A 26157-nucleotide genomic window follows, 5' to 3' on the forward strand; every position below is an offset into this window, starting at 1 on the left:
GTGCAGTGGGCATGCCTACAGTCCCATCTACTCCAGAGACCGAGGCAAGAAGGTTACAAATTACAGGCCACTCTCGGCAGCTTAGCAAGACCCTGTCCCTCCCTGTCCCTTGCCAAGAGACTTTTATATTGCCTACGAACCTTTGTATTTTTAAGAGGTCATGTTGGAATGTGGTGTTTTAAAGAGGTTTGAGAAGCGCTAGGTCCTAGGCAGGACCACAAAAAGAAATCCAGGAAGTCAGTTTGCAGAGTGTCCCCATCTTCCCAAGGAAGCAGTTTCTCCTTTCCTTGTCTTGTCTTTTACCTTAAAGTACAAATGTTCATTTTCAGAGCTTAATATGTGTCTTCTTTTATGTTTTGAGACAGGGTCTTAATATATCCATAAGGATGTCTCTCTTCTCTCTCTCTTTTTGTATATGAAGTATATATACATACATACATGTATTGTTTTATTTGTATAAAGGTGCACAATTAGGCACTAAGAAGTTATATATTGTTGTGTGCTTTGTATATATTACAGCTGTAGATTCAAACTCTCAAACTTTGCAACCAATAACATTGGAATTGAGAAGACGGAAAATATCAAAAGGAAGTGACATCCCATTAAAACGTCCCCGACTTGACAAAAATTCATGTGAGTCTCCCATTTATGTATATGTGGCTAGAATTTGATAAATTATTTGGGTCAGCCTCTGTGTCTGTCTGTCCTTTTTCTTATGAGTACTAATGACTGTCCTTGAGTACACAAGAGCTTATGTGAGTGGAATATGGTTGAGTCAGTAGTTTTTGCTAGAAGCAATGTGGTCTGTATTTGTGATACATATCTGCTTCCATAAAGTGTATTTTATTTGGATTCCTTCAGAAATATATGATGTAGTAAGGATGGATGGATTTCATGTGGCGACAAAAATTCTAATCAGGCATGGTGAGGCACGCCTTCAACCCCAGCACTAGGGAGGCAGAGGGAGGCTCATCTCTGTGAGTTTGAGGAGTTCTGGGACTACATAGAGAGACCCTGTCTGACAAACAAGCAGAACATTAAAAATACTATTATTTTTTACTGAGCCTTGACTCTGGGGTCAGCATACAGTCTTTAAATACTGTTCTCCCGAGCCTTGACTCTGGGATCGGCACACAGTCTTTAAATGAGGTTCTCCCGAGCCTTGACTCTGGAGTCGGCACACAGTCTTTAAATGAGGTTCTCCTGAGGCTTGACTCTGGGGTCAGCACACAGTCTTTAAGTGAGGTTAAGTCTTAATTCTTTTGTTTGTTTGTTCTTGTTTTTGTTTTTTTGAGACAGGGTTTCTCTGTGTAGCTTTGGATTGTGCCCTGGAACTTGCTTTCTAGACCAGGCTGGCCTCAAGCTCAGAGATCCACCTGGTTCTGCCTCACGAGTGCTGGAACTAAAGGCGTGCACCACCACCACCACCACCACCACCACCACCACCACCACCACCACCACCACCACCACCAACCAAACAAGCCTGAGTTCTTGACATGTGGCTGTAAGCTCTCTCCAGCCCAGACTATGAATTCTTAACAAAGTAAAATTCCTTCCTAGCAGAGATTTTGCTTTTCCTATAAGCTAGGAAAGTCTATCAGTCTGCCATTCCAGAAGTCTCTGTAGGAAAGCCCTTGTAGAATTGAACAGCTCAGAAGTCTGCCTTAGTGGAAGTCTTCTTCCTGTTGGTCTCTGAGTACAACTTTCTGAATGGTTTACAGCCCAGGAACAGTCCAAAAACCGCTCTGAAAACAGTGACAAAGATTTGTCCAGGAGACGGTCCTCCAGGCTGTCCACTAATGGGACCCATGAGATCCTAGATTCTGACTCGGTTGTACCTGATCTGGTTCATACGGTTGATACGAATCCTCTACAAGACAAGTCATCCAGTGCCAAGGAGTCTTCCGAAGGTAAGTCAGTGCCTGTTGTGGAATTTGGTCAGCCTGGTGCCTGTCTACTAAGAACCAGTCTAGCTTCTTCTGTACAGGCAATGAAGATTTTTTTTTTTTTAAATTATGTGTATAGGGCTGGAAAGATGGCTCAGTGGCACTTGCTGCTCTTTCAGAAGAACCAGGTTCAATTCCTAGCACCCAAATTAGGTGGCCCACAAGCGCCTGTAACTTCTGTTCTAAAGGGATCTTGACATGGCCTCTGGAGACACTGCATGCATGTGGTGCACAGATCGACTTGCAGGCAAACACAACATGCACAGGTGGGCATGGTTGTGCACACCTTTAATTTCAACACTGGGGAGGCAGAGGCAAGCAGATCTTTATGAGTTCGAGGCCAGCCAAAGCTACAAACAACCCCCCACCCAAACCCATAAACAGGAAATAAAACAGAATCTAATAATAACAACGACTATATGTGTATAGTTATTATACACATACACATGCATGTGTGCCGCAGCAGTATGAGCTCTTAACTACAGAGCCATCTCTCCAGTCCCAGGTTAGATTGTATTGAAATCCAACTATTGAAGGTGCTGCAGTGCTTGATGGTATATTGTTTTTCCCAGATGGTCTGGATGCTTTTGTGGTTGTTTTTGCTTATTATTCTGTGCTGTGTGTTAGGCTGGAGGCACATGGCTTGAGGAGCCCTGCCTCTCTGCCTTTTTGATGCTGTCTTGCTCTGTGTGCATTACTGCTGACTTTCTTTCATTTAACAAAATTCTTTGAGGTACATATATAGCCTTGGCTGTATGAGTGGAAGGCCTTTTCTTTCTTTAATTCTTAAAAAAAATACATTTTATTTATTTAATTTATTTAGTGGTGTGTGTGTGTGTGTGTGTGTGTGTGTGTGTGTGTGTGTGCACGCGCGCGCGATCAGAAGATAACGTGTGGGACTCCGTTCTCTTTGTGGAGTGGGTGCTGGGTATTGACTAGAGATTGTTGGGCTTGGAAGCATCTTTTGGCCCTCCTTTTTCTTTCTTTCTTTTTTTTTTGTTGTTGTTTTTAAGATGGGACTGCTCTATGGCCTGGAACTCAACTATGTAGATCAAGTGAGCCTTGAACTCACGGTGATCTACCTGCTTCTGCCTTTCAAGTGCTGGGATTAAAGATGTGTGCTCCAATCTTTGTCTTCTTTTTTCTTTTGGTTTCCTTTTTTTCATTCTTTTTAATGTGGGTATTGGAAGCCCTGGATTTGGTGTTACAGGTAGTTTTGAACTACCTATCATGAATGCTAGGAATTGCCCCAGAGTCTTTTGCAAGAGCTGTACACAGTCTGACTCAGCCGTCCCTCCAGCCCCTGAAGTGTGCTCTTACATGTCATCCTCCAAGGCATCCCTGGCTTTCTAGTCTGTTTTGGAACTCTTTATTTCTTAATTGTATATATATGTATTTCCCACGCATTCTTTATTTCTTCCTCTAGGTCAGTTGAAGTCTCCATTGGAAGCTGGCCAGGTCTCATCTGTATTAACTTGCCACTCCTTTGGGGATGGACTGGGGGCTGCAGGCTTGGAGGTGAACTGCAAGTCAATGGGAGAAAACACTATGAAAACAGAACCGGTGTCTCCTCTTGCTGAGGCACAGGAGGTTTCGACTGTTGAAGGTGTGTGTTTAGCATTAACTTGACCATGCTTTATGTGTATGCATGCACTTTTACTTTAACTGTAAGGTGTTTGTTTGTTTTTTGAGACAGGGTTTCTCTGTGTAACCGCCATAGCTGTCCTGGGACTTGCTCTGTAGACCAGGCTGGCCTTGAACTCAGAGATACACCTGCCTCTGTGTCCTGAGTGTTTGGGATTAAAGGTGTGCGCACCACCACTCATTTTATTAGTAATATAATTACACCTGTAATCTCCACATTGGAGAGACAGAAGTAGGAGCATTATTACAAGTTCAAGGCCAGCATCATTCACATAGAAGGTTCCAGGCTAGCCAGGGTTTTGCAGTGAGGCTCTGTCAAGAAAAATAAATAAAAAGGAAAAAAAAAAACAAAACAAAACTCAACTTGTGTGTGTGTACATGTATGTGTGTACATGTACAGAGTCTCACTATGTAGCTCTAGCTGTCCACTCTGTAGACCAGGCTGGCCTCTAACTCACAGAGATCTGCCTGCCTCTGTCTTCCCAGTTCTGAGATGAAAAGCATGCCCACCACTCCTGACAAAATTCTTTTATTTAATGGTATATGCCACTCATTTCTGATTTTGTTACTATATTGCCTTTTGATAAGTTTGGCTAGGGACTTATCAGTTTTGTTGATCACTTCGAAGAAGTAACCTGTTTAGTTTCTCTATTGCTTTGTCTCTAAAAGATTTGTCCTAGCTTTCTAGAATCTTAGTTGTTTTAGTCCTGTCCTCTTTTTTTCCCATGTGTGTTGTGTGTTAGTAGATGTATGTGTTGCACATCTGTTCATTTAATCAGTAGATGTTAAATGCATGTAAGTTCCAGACCTTATTCTAAACTGTCTAATTTGTGAATGTTGTGCATGTAACACAGAACAGAGAACAGATTCATGTGGTTTCTAGATCAGTAGCTCTAACCCATGTAGGCTTGGTGGTTGCTTGTCTCTTATAAAGTAAGCAGAAAGGTATTTGCCACGTAGTGTTAGAAGCTACCAAGTGTTGCACACTTAAGTTAAGTAGGTCTACCATAATGCCTAAAAGAGTTGTGGCTTTCACAAACTTAGATTCTCTATGCTTTTGTTTGAGACAGGGCCTCACTCTGGAGCCCAAGTTTGCTTAGAACTCACTGTGTAGCCCAGGCTATCCCCAAACTCATGGCAATTCTTCTGTCTCATCCTCTCAGTGCTAAAATTGCAGGCCTAAACTTCCTGGTTCTGTTTTCTGGAGTACAGTATTAGATGTATAATCATTTTACTTTGATTAGTTGTGTCTATAGCCCACTGTATCACCAAGTGGGGTTATCTGTTTTATGCCCTTCTATGTCTTTCTGTCTAACAAAATAGATAATCAACACGTGGACTCCAGAAACCCTTAAAATAAAGTACTGGGACTAGAATGCCCGCAGCCATGTGTGCCTTGTGGAGGAACTAAACTCAGAACTCCCTCTCTCAGCCCTTTGTGTGTGCCAAAGAGTTCTGGCCATTCATTTTACAAAGATGAATGGGCATGATTAGTGTTCTTTTTTTTGTTTTGTTTTTTTTGTGTTTTTTTTTTTGTTTGTTTGGTTGGTTGGTTGGTTTTTTTTTTTTTTTTTTTTTGGTTGTTTTTTGGTTTTTTCGAGACAGGGTTTCTCTATGTAGCTTTGCTCCTTTCCTGGAACTCGCTTTGGAGACCAGGCTGGCCTCGAACTCACAGAGATCCGCCTGCCTCTGCCTCCTGAGTGCTGAGATTAAAGGCGTGCGCCACCACTGCCTGGCTATGATTAGTGTTCTTAACTGCCTCTGGGAGAGAGGTGGTGTTTAGGCAGGGTTAGAGGAAGGCTCTTGGAAGGTGGGCAGCGGGTAGGCATTTGAAGATGGGGCCTAAGCACTGTGTGGCCCATGAGACACAGGTGTGTGCCTTTTGACCTAATTGCAGGCTTCCTAAAGTAGGTTAAGCCCTAACAGGGAAGTTGCTGTCAGTCTGAGGCCATTTGCTTTGAGGAATTTGTGGAGTTCTTGACTTTCAAGTTAAGTCTAACTTTACAGTAGACAAAGGAGCCTGATAAGTTTCAAGAAGAAGCAACTCATCCAAAACTATCTGCTCCTATGGATTGCTAGTGTGGTCCCAAATCTGCCCTCCCGCTGTACTCCCATCCCATGTGATGAGCTGCTGGGTGCTGTGGACACAATGAGAGGAGAGCAAAGTTGCTGCCTGGAGAGACTTTGTACAGTGTGAGGTTCAGGCCCACCTGTTTGCCAGGCGCTTGTCACAGTCGTGTGTCCACTCTGAGTGAGGGGCAGCATGTAGCAAATGATCAGGACTTGGGGATGGGGGTAGCCTTTGGAAATCTGTAGCTAAAGTGGAGAAATGGGTTGTTTAAAACAGAGTAGTGTTCCTGGGGTTTGTTTTGGAACAAGGGCTCTGTGGGAAATACAGATGATCCAGAAAGATTGCCGGGAAGAAGGCTGCTAAAGACTCATGCTCCAGGAATGTGTTATATAAGTGAACAGGAAACGGACTGGGTTGTCAGCAAAACAGCCTCAGGGAGCAGGGTGGCTGGATGATGTAGCACAGTAGTGACTGTTCTCCAGGCTACTGCCACGGCTTTGGTGTTGCTAAACCTAGATGGGGTCATGTCTGTGTGAGAGACTCCTAGGTAGCAGTTGGAGCTGGAAAAAACAACATGTCGAGTTCAGAGAAGGCTGGCAGCGGGGCCTCCCAAACCTAGCCCAGGCACCTGCGGCAACACTGCCATCTTGTGGCATAGATGTTCACTGTATGCAGAAATTCTGTGGGAGAGCTGGGAAACGCTCACTGGGACCAGATACATGGAGGTCAGGGGACAACTTTGTGAGCCACTTCTCTCTTACCTTTTATGGGTTTTGGCAATCAGCATCACATTGTCAGGCGTACACAGCAAGCACCTTTACTCACTGAGCCGTCTCGTTGGCCCTCAAAGTATTTTCTTAGATATTTTTTCTGAGCACACATATACATTACGTATGTGTACATATGTAAACATACATGTATATATTATCTTTTTTCTTGGTGCTAAGGAAACCACAGATGTACCCCTACTGAGTACGCAGTCTGCTACTGAGCTGCATGCCTGGCCATGCCTTCTTTTCTTGTGCGGTGCTAGATTGAACCCAGGGCTTTGGACAAGTCAAGCAAAGGTTATACCACTGAGTTACACCCTCAGCCCTGTGTATATTTTTAAGTAAGTCTAATTTGAAATTACCTCAGGCCCATGATCATGTTGTCTCTATAGTACAAAGAAGAGGAGCGTGGTTGCTCACACATATAGTCCCAGCAGTTGGGAGGCTGAGGCTGTAGGATCACTGTGAATTTGAGGCTCCCCTGGACTCCCCAGTTTGTTCAAGGCTGGTATGGGGCACAGAGTGAAATCCTGTCTCAACAACAGCAGCTGGTAGATAGACTTTCTGTAACTGTCTCTCATGTGGGGGAACATGACGAAGCGGCGTCTGGTAGGAAGGACAGGCGGTGGAACGGACATAAAGGAGTGCTGCTTTAGAGCTTCTCAACAGGTGGGTCCTTCTCCTCTTGCTGCCCCTGTGCTCTGTAGAGTTAGAGCGTGTGTGTGTGTGTGTGTGTGTGTTCAAGCCAGCAACAAACTTAGCATCCTCCTGCTTCCATCTGCCAGGTACTAGGATTACAAGCAGGTGCCGCCACACCCAAGTCATGTTTCATCTACTTTTAATTTTCCTATTGTACATGGTTTTAAAGTTGACAGGAAAAAGGACAGTGCCCCTTTATAATTTTGCTGTTGTTGGTTTTTGGTTTTTCAAGACAGGGTTTCTCTGTGTAACAGTCCCAGCTTTCCTGGAACTTACTCTGTAGACCAGGCTGGCCTCGAACTCAGAGATCTGCCTGCCTCTGCCTCCTGGGATTAAAGGCATGTGCCGCCATGCCTAGCCCTAATTCATTAATTTTGAGACAGGGTTCCTTGTATCCTAGATTGACCTGGAACTTGCTATATAGGCGAAGATATCTTCAACCCCTGATCCTCCTGTCTCCACTTGCGGTGTGCTGGGATTGTAGACCGCTAAGCTCAGTGTCTTCAGTGTTGGGGGCTGGACCAAAGGCTTTGTGCAAAACAGCCAGGCATTCTGTCAGCTGAGGTAGAGCTTCTGCCACCCTTCATAATTTATTTTGGACAGGGTCTTACTCTGCAGCCCAGGTTGACCTTAAACACAGCAATCCTCCTGCCTCATCCTCTAAGTGCTAGGATTATAGGCCTGACTCATTATACCTTGCTCTTTCATTGTCATTTTTTTTTGGTTTTTCAAGACAGCGTTTCTCTGTGTAGCTTTGAACCTTTCCTGGAACTCACTCTGTAGCTCAGGCTGGCCTCGAACTCACAGAGATCCGCCTGCCTCTGCCTCCCGAGTGCTGGGATTAAAGGTGTGCCCCACCACCGCCCGGCTCATTGTATTCTTATTTTTTGTTGTTTTCAATTGTAAGTATGAATGGGGTCATTCAACATGTATATAGTAACAACTTGCCATTTTCACCTAACAATATGTCTTGAGATTAAATAGGTTAGTAAATGTAGACCTACTTCATTCTCTGCCCTTGTCTTTTTTTTTTTTTTGGATGGGGTCCTGTGTGGCCCAGCCAGCCAGCCTGGCTTCGAGCTCACTATCTACATGAGGTTGGACTTCCATCCTACTACCTCTAACTAACTCTGAGGCACTAGCATTACAGGCCTGTACCACTATGCCTAGGCTGCACGCGCGCACACACACACACACACACACCCCACTTTATACTGCTGGAGATGGAACCACAGCCTCACACATGCTAGGCAAGTGCTCTGCTCATCTCTAGTTATTCTATTTAATGGTTAGAATTACACGATACAGGCCTGGGATGTAGCTCACTTGGTAGAGTATTTGCTTAGCTTGGAGGAAGCTTGGGGTCAAACCTCAATACCACATAACCCAGGTAGTACACACCTGTAATCCAAGCACTCAAAAGGATCAGAAGTTCATGGCCAGTCTGGCATACTTCAGACTATGTCTTATAAAGGAAAAGTTACATTTGACATGGTGGTTCAACTCCTTTAATACCTAGTGCTTGAGAGACAGAAGCAGGAGGATATCTGTGAGTTCCAAGCCAGCCTGGTTTCATAGTGAGTCCCAGGACAGCTAAGGTTACATAGTGAGACCCTGTCTTTAAAAAAAGAAAGAAAGAACAAAAAGGTAGATAATGCAGACTTGCCATAGTTTTGTGATAAATTCATGGACATTTAAATTTATTCTTATTATGACATTTTAATTTCAACATTTGACTAGTATTGTGAATTGAAATCTGTTTGGGTCTCCCTTGGATTGTTTTTCATTGCTTCGGAGCAGAGAAAGTTATTCTTTCACAGACCTGTAAAATCTTTTATTACTGTATTATTGCACAGAACATGTCAGAAAGTGGGAATGCCCAGGGCCACATGGTTCCATTACTGACAGAGTCCAGCTGTGCCAGATCTTGGTGCTGAGGCAGCCCCAGACCATGAGAAGTGAATCCTTTCCTCTGGCTGGAGAAGTGATAGGTGACAGAATCCAGCACAGATACTGAGTGCCAGTGATGAGGTGCAGCATCATGGTAGTCGTTGTACCAGCTGTAGATGGCATGTGCTCCTTGCCAGAGGGGCCCCTGTGGATCCCTTCCCACACACTGAATCGTGTCTGGATGGAAGAGAAGACTTGACTGAGCCAGGGAGGAATGGCAGGGAGAAGAGGCACAGAATGAGCAGGGTGTGAGCGGTGAGAGCACGAAGCAGCCACTGGGCCAGGTGGTGTTGGCTGAGGTGGGAAGAATTTTAGAAAAACAAGATGGTACTGAAGACCCAGGCCTAGGCCAGTCTGAGTGTCATGGGTGTCATCTACCTGAGGTTTTGAGATACTGGCAATGGGCATACAGAAAGAGGTTAGAGTAGGTCTAGCATTTTTACTAAGTTTTTTTGTGTGGGAGTGTTTTGCATGTATCTGTCTGTGCACCACATTTGTGCCTGGTGTATGTGGAGGCCAGAAGAGAGCTTCAGAGTTCCTGGAAATGGAGTTACAGACTGTTGTGAGCTTCCACCTGGGTGCTGAGAATTGAATCCAGATCCTTTGGAAGAAAGAAGCCAGTGCTCTTAACTGCGAGTCTTTGCTCCAGCCCCTAATGTGGACTTTTACAGTGAACAGAGTTAAGGACTGGGGTGGTGCAGTTCTGTCGTGCATGAAACTTGGAGTTCAGCCCCTACCACTGCAGCAGCAAACTGAAACAATCAAAATGGTAGCCTAGTTTAAAAGCTTTTTCAGAAGTATGAGATAGTATATATTTATTATAGTAGGAAAAGTATAAATCATTGCCCAGGTATGTGTGATTTATAGCAATACTAGCCTCCAAGGAACTGAGTGCTGCTAATAGCCAGAAAGCCCTGGCTCTCTCCCCAGAGGACACAGATGAAAACAGACCTGGCCAAACCCTTGCTCTGCATGCAGGATGGAATCCAGATGGCACTAGCTTTCGGGGACCACATGCATGCATATATAAATACACATACAAGTACATAGGAAACAAGAAGGCCGCTGATCCCACTCTGTATTCTCTATAATAGTATTACTCCAAATCCAGGCTTCAAACATTTTTATTTTCTCATAGTCAATGTGAGCGACTCAGCCAGGGGTTGTCCACTGCTGGGCTCCATCTGAAAGCTTTCAGGGGAGGACTCCAGTCTTCAACTACTTGAAGATGGTGACTGAGAGCCGTGGCATTTTGCTGGCACTTCTGGGTCCTCTGTGCACTGGCCTCTGGGAAGTGGCTCAGAACACGGCCTGTGTTTTTAAACCGGCAGAGGAGACTGTCTGCCAGGAAGCTGGTGTTACAGCCTCACTGACAGGGGCTGCCGCCTTTGCCATATGCGTTAGAGGTGACTCAGGATGCTGCTCAGGTTGAGGGGTGGGATGGAAGAATCACACAGGGGAGTGAAGACCACCAACTGCCTGGACGCCAGGGGGTTGAAGATTTGTAATGCTCAGATGGTCCATCTCTTGATGCTTACTCCCATATGCACTCGGCCTTGTCAGCGCCTCCGTCCTTGGAAAGAGCTCTTGCTTTGGCTGGCTAGTGGCTTTGTCCTAGTGATACCCGGCAGTGTCTTTTCCATAGCCTGTGTGATCCTGGCACTGCCACCACTCAGAGGCACCCAGGTGCCAGGCTTGCTTCTCTTGGCAGTCCATCTGTCCCATTGTCTGCTCAAATACAAAGAAAAATCAGGGATTTTGATTTGGGGGGCAGTTTATCTTGCTGAACTGACTTTATTATCTTTTCAGAAGTTTGCTAGAGTGGTAGACTGTCAGGTCCCATGTGTCCCAATTTAGCAGATAGTCAGACTACACCCTCTTGGAATCTGCTCATAAATAAGGAGATAGTGATTAGGACATTGGTAGGCTATAAAGATGAAATTGAGTTGACTCAGGAAACTATTGCATGGTTGGTTAATGTTGGTCTGAAGGCTCTTGTGAGGGTTTTCTTTAGCTACTGTACTTTCTTTCATTGACTTGGGTAAAGACCTAAGAATATATAGTTTTGCGCAGTAAGAATTGCAAAGTTTTTGCTGGGTATATTGGTGCAGGCCTGTAGTCCTAGCATTTGCAATGTGGAGGCAGGAAGTCTGGTGTTTGTAGGTAGCCTATCCTACATAGCAATAACTTACCCCCTCCAAAAACTAAAACTGATGAAAAAAAGTTACCAAGGTCTTAGACTAAAACAATCAGGCAGAGTTCATTAGGTGTAATTGTAATTTACCGTGTAGTTTTTTGCTGACTGGTTTTGTATCAGCTTGACACAAGCTAGAGCTATATAAGAGGAGGGAACTCAACTGAAAAAATGCCTCCATACCATCAGGCTGTATGCAAGCATGTAGGGCATTTTCTTAATTAGTGATTGAAGGGGCAGCATCCAGCCCATTGTGGGTGGTGCCATCCCTAGGCTAGTGAGGTAGCTGGGCTAAGATAGCCAATGAGAGGGCAGAACAGCAAGGCAATAAAAGTGTGGGTAGACAGGAAGTAACTCGCATTTTGGAAGCTATGGAGTTGGTGAGGTAAGGTTGACTGGTGACTTTCTCTGATCTAAGGCTTTCACCCCCTATACTTGGCTCCAGGTTTTTTATTTAATAAGATCATTTTAGAAATTCATCTACATTTGGTGCCCAACGTGAGGCAGGAATTCATAAAAAGAGCCACTTGCCTGTGGCCTTGCAGGCCGCAGCTCCACCGGAGCTACACGCAGCTGGGTTCTATAAGAAAATGGGCTGAGTAGTCATAGTGAGCAAATCAGTAAGCAGCTCCCCTCCATGGCCTCTGCATCAGCTCCTGCCTCCAGGTTCCTGCTTTATTTGAGTTCCTGTCCTTACTTCCTTTGATGATAAACGGTGATATGGAAGTGTAAGCAGAATAAACCTCCCCAAGTTGTATTTTGGTTATAGTGTTTCATCGCAGCAATAGAAACCCTAACTAAGACAAATTTTGTAAAACTGGGAAAGTTGAGATATACTTTGACTTGTGGTTTTATGTTTTGCTCTTTAAAAAAAATAGTATTGTAAGTCAAATGTTGGGGGCACAAAGGTCCTTGCACCCACAGATCACTAGGGAAACCAGGAATGTTAAACACACAGGGGCCTCTCCTCAATGGAGGAGATAAAATACCTGTTTTCCAGCCGAGAAGGCTCGGAGTGGATATTGTTAAGGACCTTTTTGCTATCTGTGGAGGCAGACCTCACCTAAATCCCCCAATATCTCAGACTCTCCCTCCCTAGACTTTCATCTTTAATGGGACCCATCCTTACAGGAGATGCCACATGTATTTTATAGCCTGCTGACCTCTTTACTACCCATTAAAGACCACACTAGATTCTATACCTTTTAGCTGTAGAACCCACTCTCATGGTCACATGTACTTTGTAAAGGAATTTATAAGTAGTTATACCTTAAGCTTTATTGTGTACCTGGGATGGGAATGATTGTTGTCTGGAAATCTTTTCTGAAATTGTACTGTGTTTTAAATACGCTGACAATGAACCGCCTGGTATTAGACTTCCCAAAGTCTGATCCAGGTTGACGAAATCAATCTGAACTGAGTTTTCATTCTCATCTCTTTGTGGATCTACCTGTATTGACACTGTAGGGTCCCCCTTAGTCAACTCCAGGGTTTCATGCATGCTAGGCAAGCATTGTACCACTGAGGTACATCCCCAGTCCTAATCTGTATTAAAAACATAAAATGGAGCTAGAGAGATGGCTTAATAGTTAGGAACACTCACTGCTCTTGCAGAAGTCCTGGACTCCATTCTCAGCACCAACATGGTGGTTCACAACCACCTGTAACTGTAACTCCAGTTCCAGAGGATCCAACTCCCTCCTCTGGCATCTATGGGTATCAGATAGGAATATGGTACACATGAATCATACAGGCAAGACACTCTTACACATTTAAGATATGTATGTGTACACATACACACACACACACACACACTTTTTTTTTTTTTATGCCAAATGCTGTTTATTGAAGGAGGGAAGAGGTCTTAAATACAGGCTTACAGCACAATGGGAGAACCCGGAAGGCAGAAGTACGCTACAGATGTTTTACAATCTTGCATCTAAGCTGTTAGCTCCCATTATGCAGAATACACAGACAAGGAACTTCCCTTAAGCATTCAGAAGGGTGGAACCCGGCAGGGAATTAGCATAGGGAGGATATCAAGGTCAAGGTCAGCAAGCAAGGCAACAGTTACCCAAAACGGGGGCCAGGGATCTACAGGGTCCCCCTTTTACTAAAAAATGAGCTTCTGACTTAGTTTGCGTGGGATGTCAGCAGGTCACCTTACCCGCCATGGACACACACACACATTTTAAAGCTAGGCATGGTGGCACATGCTTTTAATCCTGCACTCAGAAGGTGAGTTTCAGGACAGCCTGGGACAGATAAGAGATTCCACCACTCCTCCCAAAAAACTTTCACTGACCCAATAAAAGATGCTCCTAAAGTGGGGGTAATGATTTTGCTGGCTGGGCACAGAAGGAGTTTTGTGGTTTATTTTGGATTTTACTTTTTTAGAAATATGTTGACAAAACTGAAGGCTTTACAAGATAATCTATCCTCTAGCCAGGATGTGCAAGAGGTGATTGAAGAAACAGTTCACATTTGGTTGATAATTACAATAGCTATCTCCATCCGAATTTTAGAGACCCATGAGCCTGCTTATGGGAAAAACATCTCCGTCTATCAATCCCCTGCTTTATGCATAGGTTATCTTTAACTCTCCAACTCTTTGGAATGATGGTATTTGTCACTTTCATAGGCAAGAAACTGAAGAACCATACTGACTGAGGCAGCTTTGATATGTAGCTAATACAGGGATGAGCTGGTGAGACTATGCAGTGGGGATGGGGTGGGGACAATGACACACTTCTGGTCAGTTCCAAAACAGCTGCTCATAAGTACAAAATAATTCTGTAGAGTAACAGTAGCCCATATTTATTGTATACTTAAATGCCAGGCAGCCCTCTCAAAGACTCTTGGCATATAATTTATTCAATTTTCATAACTCAGTGATGTCATTGCCTTTATTATCTCCATTCTGCACATGAGTAAACTGAGGCAAGGGTAGTAAGTTGGAGGATCCAGATTTGAACAGACCATCCAGCTAGGAGGCCCACCTACGGCTGCACAGCCACTTTGCTGCTTGCCTTATGTAGTTGGTAGTGTGTGTGCAAGGATGCAGTTTTGTTTGGAGACAGGGTCTTCTGACCCTGAACTTACAGGGTCAGGAGGTGGTTCACAACTGACTGACCTTGAACTCCATATGTAGCTGAGGATAGCTTTTGGATTTCTAATTCTCCTGCCTTTAACTACTGAGTGCTAGGGTTACAGGTGTGTACCGCCTCAGACTGTTCAGTGCTGGAGGTAAAAACATTTGAGGTGAGTACTCTAACAACCATATTACCACACAAGCCCCTTGTTTTATTGTATTTCGTCTTGTGGGGCAAGATCTCACTATGTAGTGTAGCCCAGGCTAGCCTCACAGTCACAGTCCTCTACCTCAGCCTCTTCAGTGCTAGGATTACTGGCATATTCTACCATATCTAGCTGGGATCACACTTTTGACTAGTGAGAATGACAATTCTTTGTGGAATTAGCCCACATTTAAATTATTATTATTTTATTATTTGCGTGTGTGTGTGTGGGGGGGGGTGTGTGTGTGGGGGGGGTGCGTGTGTGTGTGTATACACATGCGTGTGTGTCCACGAGAGCGTATATGCATGAATGTGCTTGTGCATGTAACTGCAGTGCTCACAGAGTCTAAAAGAGGGTGTTAGATCCCCGGAAGCTAGGGTTACAGTTGGTTTCACACCAAAGCCCAGGCCTAATGTGGGTGTTGGGAATTGAACCTGGGTCCTCCGCAAGAGCAGTTCATGCTCTTTATCACTGAGACATCTCTCCAGTTTATAGATTTTAATTCAAAGATTTTACTATTTTGGCATTCAGCATTTCTATTACAAACAAGTGGATCACAGCCTAGAGCTTCAAACAAGCTTCAAGAATGTTGGGGCTCATCATGCCTGTGCTTGATCTCGTCACCCGCAGAGAGTTGCTGGCAGTCTTTGATGCACTTTGACCTTATGTTTGTTCATGCAGTATTGGAGTTGTCTGAGGTAGTTGTTGAAAGACTGTGAAAGGGACTTATTAAGTTGAGCCATATGAACGAGCCAGTATTTCCTTTAGAAATAGAAGATACCTTGACATTTAAGAGTACTGGTTACTCTTCCAGAGAGCTAGGTTTAACTCCCAGAACTCACAAGGAGGCTCACAGTTGTCTTAACTCCAGTTCCAGGGGACCCAACATTCCTTTCTATCCTCCACAGGTCCCAGGCTCGTATGTGGTACACAAACATACATGCAAACAAAATCGTCATAAAACATTTAATAATAATTTTAAAAACTACATAAATGAGAGTTTTTTATGGTTCAACCTAATAGATCCATGAGGAGGAAACTCCAGATGACCTGGGGTGTGTAGGTGTATGTTTATGCATGAGCACACACTTGTGAGGGAGGAAGTCTTTTTTGTTTGTTCTGAGTCAACACTGGGTCTCACTATATAGACCAGGCTAGTCTCAAGCTTGAAGAGATCCACCTGTCCTTGTTCCCAAAAGGCTAGTGTTGCTGCTTTATGTATTTATTTTTGGTTTTTCGAGACAGGATTTCTCTGTGTTGCTTTGGAGCCTGTCTGGAACTCATTCTATAGACCAGCCTGGCCTCAAACTCACAGAGATTCGCCTGGCTCTGCCTCCCAAATGCTAAAGGCCTGCTCCACCACCACTTAGCTGTTTTTTTTTTTTTTTTTTAAATACAGAATTTTAGTGCCAGATATGGTGGCTCATGTCTGTAATTGCTACATTCTGGAGGCTGAAGCAGGATGATATTCATGAGTTCAAGGCCAGCCTGGGTTACATAGTGAGATTAGAGGTTTGAATTTTGGATTCTTCACTGATGCTCTTTTCTGGAGTTCTATATCTGAACAGCATGTATCCCATCTCACTTCACATTACCTTCCCTCTTTCCTGTTGCTATTTTGGATCTTCTTTGTTTCTGAGCATGGGCAGAAAATGTTTTGAAGGCCTTCTTATTTGGCATGTGTCCATGTTGTAATTTTTTTTGTTGAAGTTCTTTATATAACAGCATTCACCAGGTCTCCAACTCAATTTTGAAATGAAGATTTTTGAAATGAAGATTTTTGAAATGTAGTGTTTAATTTAGATTGAATTTAAGATTTAAACATTTTTTTCTTTTGATGGTACTTTTGGCCAAAGTAATCATGATATTTACCAGAGATTTAGCATGTGACCTATTTCTAATAGAAAGTGTGTCATAGCATTAAGGGAAAATTTACATCCCTCAAGAAAAGTCCCTTCAGGAGTAGAGTTGGATTGTAAAAGATAATTACTCTCATTGGGTTGATGACACTCTGAAGGGAGACCTTTAATGACAGTTTCTTTTCCTTCTTCCTTCCTTTAAGAAAGTATTTATATATTTTTATGTGTTTGAGTGTTGCGCCTGCATTTTTATCTGTGTATCACATGCATGCAGGGGGGAAAGGGGCCAGAAGAGGGTGTCCAATCCCATGGGACTGGAGTTGACAGATGGTTGTGAGTTACCATGTGGGTGCTGGGAACTGCACTGGGTCTTCTGCAAGTGTAGCTCAGGCTGGCCTTGAACTTGAGCCTGTCTTCTACCTCCCAAGTACTCCAGTAACAGGTGTCCACTCCTAACACCCAGCTATTGACTGAGTTTCTGAGGCATATGAAGAGCCTGTGACAGCTTTACTCCATCCTGGCATATTACAGACTGTGAGCCTCTGCGTGTTTGAATATGGGAGGCTCCAGGTTGGAATTTGCTCCCTGAGTCCTCTGGGTTCTCATGTTCTCTTGTCCCTCTGCTTGGTTGCTTTGTGCATTTGTTTGCAGTATTTAGGTTGTTTAAAATTAGTATATGGTGACATTTCAAAGCTTAGTAAACTCAAAGCTCTGTACAAATGCTATTGTAAAGTCCCCTTGGTTTCCTAAGAGACCTCTGGCTCTGTCCACACAGACTGGCAAAGGATGATGGTGAATTTAACTCTGGTCCAGCCCACGAGCCACTATAATGTTTCCCTGGTTCTGCCCAAGCTCTGTGAACCCTGAGGACTTAAGGCTGTTTCAGATGATGTGTATGTCTCCTCTTTCTAACACTGGGTCAAGGCTGTTTCCTCCATGTTGGGTCCCTTTTCTCCAAACAGTGCTTTGCAAGGTAGCAGTGTGTTTTGATGTTTTGGGCGGGGTTTCCCTGCCACTGCACTTTTCCTGGCTGTGTGTTGATGCGCACTCCATAAAAGCCAGCACAGTCCAGAGTTCTTCACTTTTTTTTTTTGTTCTTTTTTTTTACAGTTCCAAATACTTTGAAGAAAGCAGATGACTTTGTGACATTGAATGTACCATCTGTGGACCTAGATCACAAGTTTCGATGCAAGGTTGTGGACTGTTTGAAATTTTTCCGCAAGGCTAAACTGCTGCACTATCATATGAAGTATTTCCACGGGATGGAGAAATCACCAGAGCCAGAGGAGAGCCCAGGGAAGAGGCATGTGCAAACTCGGGGCTCTGCAGTGCCTGACAAGGCCAGCCAGGAGAGCCTGACCAGGAAGCGAGTCTCTGCCAGCTCCCCAAGTGAGTATCTTGGTTCTGTGGTGTGTCCTGGGAGGGCTCTGACATTTCTTAGATGGAAAGCTGCCATAAGTTGACCGTCCAATAGAGGTGGTGGTTCTGGGAGTTACATTGTGGAATTGAAGCCCTCTTCAAGGAACCAGGAAGCTCTGCCTCTCTCTGTTCATGTGACATTGAGGGAGTTACTGTGCAGGCTGTGGTGCTCCCAGGATGATGAGTGGGGACCACCAAGCAAAGGAGCTCAAGACCAGCAGAAGTTGGCCCAGGACAGATGGATGCCACCATGCTACCCCACAGACACATGTCCCATTCCTGTCAGGACAGAAGTTCAAAAAATGTACAAGTGACCTTGAGTCTGTCTGTTTCTGATGGCAGGTGTGAACCCTCTGACCCTTCACTGCACCTCAGGATGCTTTCTCAAAACCGCTTAGTACAGAAAACCACAATGCACCAGTACAACCACCACCAAGTCTTTCTTCCTGCCTCAGCAAAAAAACCCTCCACCCCCTTTTTGAAGTTTCTTCTAAAATTTAATGAAATTGAAAATTATGTTTCCAAGGGTATTTCAGTATGACTAATGAATTTGCAATAAATTACTTTGTTTTTCTAGACAGAGTCTCATTTAGCCCAGGCTGGCATAAGAGAATGCTCTTGAGTTCCAAATCCCTTAGTCTCTGCCTCCAAAGTGCTGGGACTGCAGAAGTGCACCTCTATACTCGACAGATTTCCAATGAACCCTACAATCTTCTAAGGTCATTTGCATCTGAATTTGCACTCTTGCCACATAGGCATTATTGATTTATTTTGGTTAGCTCTTTGTTACTGAAGTGTGTAGGTATTGACCTAGGAGGACGGCTCGGGGTGAAACGTGGACTGTGCCTGTGGGAACTAAGTCTGGCTCCCCAGCACCCATGTGAAAGCCAGGTGCAGTGGTATGGGGCTGCAAATCCCAGAGCTGTGGATCTGGGGAGGAGGAGACGTGGATCTCAGAGGCTCATTGGTCAACCAGCCTAGACAAATGGTGAGGTCCATGTTCAATGAGAGACTGTGTCTCAGAAGACAGTGGGAGAGTGAATGAAGGCACTCAGCATCAGTATCTGGTGTCTATACACACATGCGAGGGCGAGGGCAAGCACACATGTGCGTGTGCCACCTCTCTCTCTCTCTCTCTCTCTCACACACACACACACACACACACACACACACACACACACACACAATCTCTGATATTAAATACAACATGGAATATCTAGGATACCTGCTAGTGTCTAGAGTATAAGATGACTTTTTGGGGGACAGTGCGACAGGTGAGAGGGCAGTCTTTTGTTGTACGGGAAGACATAATGCGTCAGGTAAGGTTGTTCATGTGTGCTGTGTTACTCACCAGGAATCTGAACCACATGTGCAATTTCCTATTTTTTTAATAATTTATTTTTATTTTATGTGCATTGATGTTTTGCCTGCATGTTTATCTGTGTGAGGGTGTCAGAACCCCTGGAACTAGAGTTAAAAACAATTGTGAGCTGCCATATGGGTGCTAGGAATTGAACTCAGGTCTTCTGGAAGAGCAGTTAGTGCTCATAACCACTGAGTCATCTTTCCAGCCCGCAGTTTACTAATTTTGAGTAGCCGCATTTTAAAAACATGAAAAGAAATAGTGTTTTTAATAGTATATTTATATCCAAAATAGTCCTATGGCACCTTGTGGCAATTTGGTCAATGGCAGACCATGTATATGACCATAGTGTCATAAAATTATGTTGTCTGTGACATTGCAGCCATTGGAGTTTGTGCACATTCTGTGATGTTTACACAGTGAAATTAACTAAGTTTCTCAGAACATATCCTGTGTAGTGGACATATGACTTAACCATTTTAGTGTGTCATCTGCATAAAAATCATGACTTCTTTATATGTTTTTCCTAGAAGTCGTCTTTAAAATCCATCACGTGTTTTCTACTTAAGAAACACAAATCAATACAAGCTAGCCTTCCACGTTAGGGACCCAGTAGCTGTGAACGTGGCCAACAGGATTCAACTTACTGGCCTGTGTAGCTCCCCTTCCTTCAGCTGGCTGCCCTTGGTCAGACTAAAGGCTGAGTTGGAAAGACCTGCCCAGGGAAGACCAGGTGTCAAGGAGCCCCTAGAAAGAGAGTAGCTGTGTGAGCTATAACATAAGGCAATCCCCATCCTGGTGGCTTTACCTTAGTCTTGCCCAAGCCCCAGCAGGGGTGGCTGTTTTTCAGAGTTGACTTGTATAAGCTGGACTGTGTCTAGATTGAGGACCAGAGCCCATGCCTGCTTTTTTTTTTTTTTTTTTTTAAAAAGCAGAGATCATTCACTGTGAGCAGGGGATCCCAGTACTGGAGTCAGCATTGCTCCAGGCTAAACTACATTAGCCTGTTCACTTTGCTAAGATTTATTGCCATGCTCTGGCCTGGACCCTGCTAAAGAGACCTAAGTCCTCTTCTGGGAAGTGCTTATGCTTATGGTTGTGGGTACTCTGGAACAAAGAAGCAAAGGGCTGGTTCATTTCTCTTCTCTGAGCAATACTTGATATATTTAGGGTCAGACACTGGCTTTTTTTGAGACAGCGTCATACTCTGCAGTGCTGACTGGTCTGGAATTTTCTCTATAGACCATGTTGATCTATAGAGATTTACAGAGATCTGCCTGCCTCTGCTGGGATTCAAGATATGTGCTATACCTAGCCAAACACTGAGTCCTTAGGGATATTAATGCTCTTTAAGGAGAAGGGGATGTATCCCTGCCAGCAGACTGTCTAGCTCTACAGTAAACAGTGCAGCGGAAAGCAGCACTCTGGTGCCCCAAGGTTCATGTTAGTCTAAAGCCAAGGTTTTCCCAGGGAAGAAAATGGTCCAGGTGAGAACAGCAATAGGTAGGAGTAAGCAAGAACAAATTGCTTTCTCTTCCATTCCATGGTACTCTTTCTAGGTTAAACCTCTGTGTAGAAGGCTGGGGAATTGGCTCAGTGGAAAAGGCACTTTAGCCAAACCTGATGGCAAGAATTCAGTCCTGGGGACTCCTGTAGTAGAGAATGGGCCACCGTCATCCGTGTGCCAACATTTCTCTCCCACAGTTCTAGGGGCTGGGGATTCCAGATGAAGGTATCACTAGTGCGGCTCTGGTGAAGGATCTCTTGCTTGCATCCTCACGTGCATCTCTGGTTCCTTAGGAGGACACTGATCCCACCAGGAAGACCTATGCTCATGGTTTCAGATGCTTCCCAGAGGTTCCTTTTCCATATAATATCACACTGCAGATGGAAACATAAAAACAGAAATTTTAGGGTTGGGAATATAGCTCAGTGGCAGAGTGCTTGCCGAGCATGAAAGCCCTGTGTTCAATCCCCAGCACTGCCAGAAAAATAACAATTTTAGGGGCAAGGGATTAAGAGATAGCACATAATTCAGGTATATCAATGTAACTTAACTGTAACCTTTTCTTACTATTGTTGAAGGGGCATGACAAACTCCTTTGAATTCAAGAGTATCCAACTTTGTGACACTGCAACATGACATTGCCGTCTGCAGATAATGTTGGGCTGCATTCATAGCTTCTTGTGATGCCTATGACTAAGGGCCACAGGTTGGGCACCTGCTAGATGCTGCACAGTAGCAGAAGAGTAGCGAGACTCTAGGGACATGGTGTCTACTTACCTAGCAAGGATAAATTGAAAGGAGAAGTCTGCAGTTCTGGGGATGAGAGAGGGGTCATATCGAGCATTAGATCTGTGTCCATTTGTAGTTCCCATTTGGGGAACAGTGCACAGAGTTCATGTCCCAAGACTTCTTGCAGATAGATTGTAGTTTATTTTTTCTGTATACAAGTTTTCTTTTTTCCTGACAAAGTTTCACAATGTAGCCTAGCAAGCTTTGAACTTTATTATTATTATTATTACTATTATTATTTGAGAGACAGAGTCTCCCTCTGTATCTGGCTGGCCTGGAACTTGCTGTGTAGACCAGTTGGTTTTGAACTCATGAGCTCCATCTGCCTCTGCCTCCTGAGCATCAGCTAATTTTCCTATCAAGGACCAGGGCCTTAAAGTCTGTCCTCACTACTCAGCTTGGCAGCTGAAGCAGGAAAGCAACTGTCAACATACAGTAAATGAGCTCTGCACAGTTCACCCAGACTCATTCACACTCCTAGGCAGCAGCCCAGGCCCAAAGGCCTGGTGAGGGGAGAGTGGTCTCACCGGCTCCCCACTCTGTGTATCTCCTGGGAGCAGGAACCGACTCTCCAAGGCAGGACAAGGTCAGGAACTGTGTTAGTTTTTTTGTCTTGTGCATACTTGAATGCTAAGAAAGGAATAAGATCTTAGAACCGAAAACAAAATATTAAAGTAACAACTCTTGAACATGTGTTTAATTCTAGCTGCAAAGGAGAAGGAAAAGAATAAAGAGAAGAAATTCAAAGAGCTTGTGAGAGTGAAGCCAAAGAAGAAAAAGAAAAAGAAAAAGAAAACCAAGCCTGGTAATTTTCCCTGGAGGCTTCCCTACTTAGAATGACCAGCAGACCTTTCCCAGGGCTTGTGGGCTCAGTGTGGACCCTGGAAGAGGGTGTGGATTGTGAGGCAGAACACTTGAAGAGATTGAGTTTATTATTATTGCATGTGCATTTATGATGTGTGTAAGTGAAGGTGTCCCCATACCACAGTGCATGTGCCACAGCACACATGTGGAGGTCAGAGGACAACTTTCCGGAACTGATTCTCTCCTTCCATTGTGGGATCTGGGGATTAAACTTATGTCATCAGACTTGTGTGGCAAATCTCTTTTCCCACTGAGGCATCTTGCTGGCCCCTCAACCAAATCTCAGAAGGTTTGGCCTTTATAAATGCCTCCCCACTTGTTGCATAAGCCAGTGTGCCCTGCCACAGGGAGGTATATGGATCTGCACAGGAATAGCCTTTTACATAAGTAACTTTTTTTTTCTTTGAATTTTTTGAGACATGGTCTTACTCTTTAGTTCAGGCTAGCCTAGAACTCACTATGTAGCTCAGGTTGCTCTCAGACTCTCTATCAAATTCAGCCTCCCAAGCACTGAGATCACAGATGTGCATGGTCTTCGTAGTTTACTTGCATAACTGTTAAATATCCAACTCTCCAGAAAAGCTTATCTTGAAAAGTGTGTTTGAATCACAACAGTGTTTAAAAAAAAATCTCTGTTCATCCTTGGGTGCTAAAGAGATGCCATGTTTTCTTCTCAGTGTCCCTTTTGTCTTACAAAAGCCATTTTACCAGAAAAGAAGGAAGGGCGGGGAGAAGAGGAAGTGACTGCCTTCCCCTCTCTCCATGGGGTGCTGCCCCAGGCCTTTGAGCTCTTTGAACTGCAGGCTGCTTCCTATTGGGTTGCTTCTGGGATGCCTGATGGTGCCTGGGGTTGCTCATTTGTGCCTGATGCTGTTCTTGTAGAATGTCCCTGCAGTGAAGACATCAGTGACACCTCCCAGGAACCTTCTCCACCCAAAGCATTTGCTGTCACCAAGTGTGGGTCCTCACACAAGCCTGGGGTCCATATGAGCCCGCAGCTCCATGGCTCAGATAATGGAAACCATAAAGGGAAACTGAAGACATGTGGTAAGAGCTCATTCTCATCTGTCATCTGTTAGAAAGTGTGTGATACATGACCAATGGGTGTGGTGCAGAAGAAGGCCTCGGTGACTGTAAGGAGTCAGGCACCAAGGTCTAGCCTTATCCCTGCAGTTGGCTCTGCCTCTTTCCCTATGGTATGCAGAACTCTTACGGTGGCTGTGGACAGAGATGGCGAAAGCCAGGTCCTGGCTGCCTGGGGACAGTTAGGAAACTTTTTAGAGTCCTTAGGTGTGTGGTTCACAAGAAGTTACTCTTCTGCTAGTGAGCTCAGGGATTCTGGGAGCCCTTTTGTGGTTCCTTAGAGGAATGAGGACATGTAGTTCAGCCCTTGGCAGACAGCATGCATCATTTGAGCTGTTCTCATAACAAGTCCTGAGAGCAGTGTCCTTTTCCCAAGTCCTAGAAGTCCCTGGAGGAAGGGCTGAGACAAGTGTGGTGTGCAGAAACGTTATCTGTGAGTTTAGAGCAGTGACTGTTGGCCTCCCTTTCCTTCCAGAGGAGGAGAATTTGAGCGAGTCCTCTTCCGAGAGCTTTCTTTGGAGTGATGAGGAATATGGTCAAGATGTCGATGTGACCACCAACCCAGATGAGGAGCTTGATGGTGATGACCGCTATGATTTTGAGGTGGTTCGTTGCATCTGTGAAGTCCAGGAGGAAAATGACTTCATGATTCAGGCAAGTAGAACACAGGATAGAGGAAGATAAACTGATCATCCAAGAGAATGTGAGGCCAGCATGGTAGTGTGTGTGTGTGTCAGCAGCCCTCAGTGTACACTACTCACAGCAGCAGACCGAGTTTGTGTTTTAGTTCAGATTTCTGAGAATTCTAGGCTGTAAATAGAATGAGAGAGGAGTCATTGAGGCTAACGTGGGCCTGTGGTCCCACAGTGAGGAGTTGGACATCAGGGACTCAGACCGTACTATGACAATTCAGTCTTCTTTGTGGACTCATCTTTGACATAAATTTCCCTTGTAGCCTGAATAAATGGAGTCTGCTTCTGTAATTTGTCTGCCATTGGTACTTGGTGTTCCTTGTTACTGTCTGTCTGTGTGTGTTGGTGGCAGCAGGTGCTCCCAATGAAAGGACTGGCCGCCCACCACACGTTAATACTCTGTATTGTCTGTATCCATTAGGAAGAACAGGCTCAGCCCTCTTGGTTTCCTTTCTTTGTTTCTTTGATTTTATGTAGATGGCTTCAGATTTTGAAATTGACTTGATTTAATGTATGTAGTTGAATTTCTGTGTTTTATCCTTTTAGTTGATGGTTTTTTAGGTGGAGTCTCTGTTGCTATGATAAAATATCCCAACGAAAGCAACTTAAGGGAGACACTACTTTGGTCCACAGGTCTAGAGGGGTAGATCGGATATAGTGTGGCATGGTGGCAGGAGTGTGAAGCCAGCTCATCATTTTGCATCAGCAATCAGAAGAGTGGAACTATTTCATACCTGCATGCTGTGCTTGGCTTACTTTCTTTACTACAGAGTTTAGCACCCCCTGCCTAGGGAGTGGTGCCACCTGCAGTGGGAGGGTCTTCCATTTACCTACCCAAGAGAATTCCCAATACAGACCACAAACTAACTGATCTAGACAGTCCCTTGTTGAGAGACTTTTCTCAAGTGATTCTAGATTCAAGCTGATGAAACTAATGAGTCTTACTCCAGCCCCATTTGTCCTCAGACTTGCTGTGTTCTGTCTCTGCTTCCTAAATAGAGATTACAGTCACATGCTACCATGTGTCTCTGCTTTCTAAGTGTAGACTTTTGTGGTTTCTTCTAGAACTTTGGAGATTTCGTTAAAGAACCTTATGTATATTTTAGCTGAGTGGTAGTGACACACACTTTTAAACCCAGCACTCAGGTGGCAGAGGCAGGCAGATCTCTGGAGTTTGAGGCCAGTCTAGTCTACAAAGCATGTTCCAGGACATCCAGGGTTTCACAGAGAAACTCTGACTTGAAAGACTTAAAAAAAAAAAAAAAAAAAAGCAAACTCACCTTATGCATGTCTTGCTTATCCTTTTGCAGTTGGTTTTGGTGTGAAATGAGGGCTGTGGCTTCACAGTTGACTGGCAGTAGAAGCTGAGAGGTGGGCGTGGCAGCAGTCAGTCTGGACTCAGTACTATTCAGTTAATCTAAATTTTGGTTTTGAGACAGGTTCTAAAGTATCTCAGGCTGGTTTCGGTCTTGCTCTATAATTGAGGCTAGCCTCATGCTCCACCACACCTCACAATCTAAATGTTCTTTATGTTAGTGGCCTGTACCAGAGCTGATAGCCTCATATGGGCACTTCAGATATGGCTCTTGGGACTAAATAACTAAGGACTTTTTAACTTAATTTGTTCACGTATGTATAAAGCTCCATGTGGTCAGTGGTGGCCTTGTTGGGTAGAAGTCAGTAGGGAGTGCTCCCTCCCATTTCCTCTCACTTGGGTAAAGCTCCATGTGGTCAGTGGTGGCCTTGTTGGGTAGAAGTCAGTAGGGAGTGCTCCCTCCCATCTCCTCTCACTTGGGTAAAGCTCCATGTGGTCAGTGGTGGCCTTGTTGGGTAGAAGTCAGTAGGGAGTGCTCCCTCCCATCTCCTCTCACTTGGGTAAAGCTCCATGTGGTCAGTGGTAGCCTTGTTGGGTAGAAGTGCTCCCTCCCATCTCCTCTCACCCTCACTCCCAGTAAGTGGGCCCTGCTTCTAGGAGTTTCCTATGTTCTTATTTCTGTTGCTTCTTTAATT

The 26157-nt window shown here is 44.4% G+C and overlaps 1 protein-coding gene across 5 annotated transcripts in view; it reads left to right on the forward strand.

Moving 5' to 3' along the window:
* The window catches only part of Phf20 (PHD finger protein 20), a 117259-nt gene that overhangs the window by 78891 nt on the left and 12211 nt on the right, over positions 1-26157 (forward strand). For all 5 annotated transcript variants that reach the window (XM_052723476.1, XM_052723481.1, XM_052723477.1 and 2 more), the window contains 7 exons: positions 520-633; positions 1722-1910; positions 3373-3552; positions 17541-17819; positions 22215-22313; positions 23255-23419; positions 23931-24109. In XM_052723476.1, coding sequence (XP_052579436.1) covers positions 520-633; positions 1722-1910; positions 3373-3552; positions 17541-17819; positions 22215-22313; positions 23255-23419; positions 23931-24109 — 1205 coding nt within the window. The remainder of the gene's footprint in view (positions 1-519; positions 634-1721; positions 1911-3372; positions 3553-17540; positions 17820-22214; positions 22314-23254; positions 23420-23930; positions 24110-26157) is intronic.

The sequence above is a fragment of the Peromyscus californicus genome, unplaced genomic scaffold (genome assembly GCF_007827085.1).
Source record: "Peromyscus californicus insignis strain IS unplaced genomic scaffold, ASM782708v3 Scaffold_7__1_contigs__length_154581171, whole genome shotgun sequence".
Taxonomy (NCBI): domain Eukaryota; kingdom Metazoa; phylum Chordata; class Mammalia; order Rodentia; family Cricetidae; genus Peromyscus; species Peromyscus californicus.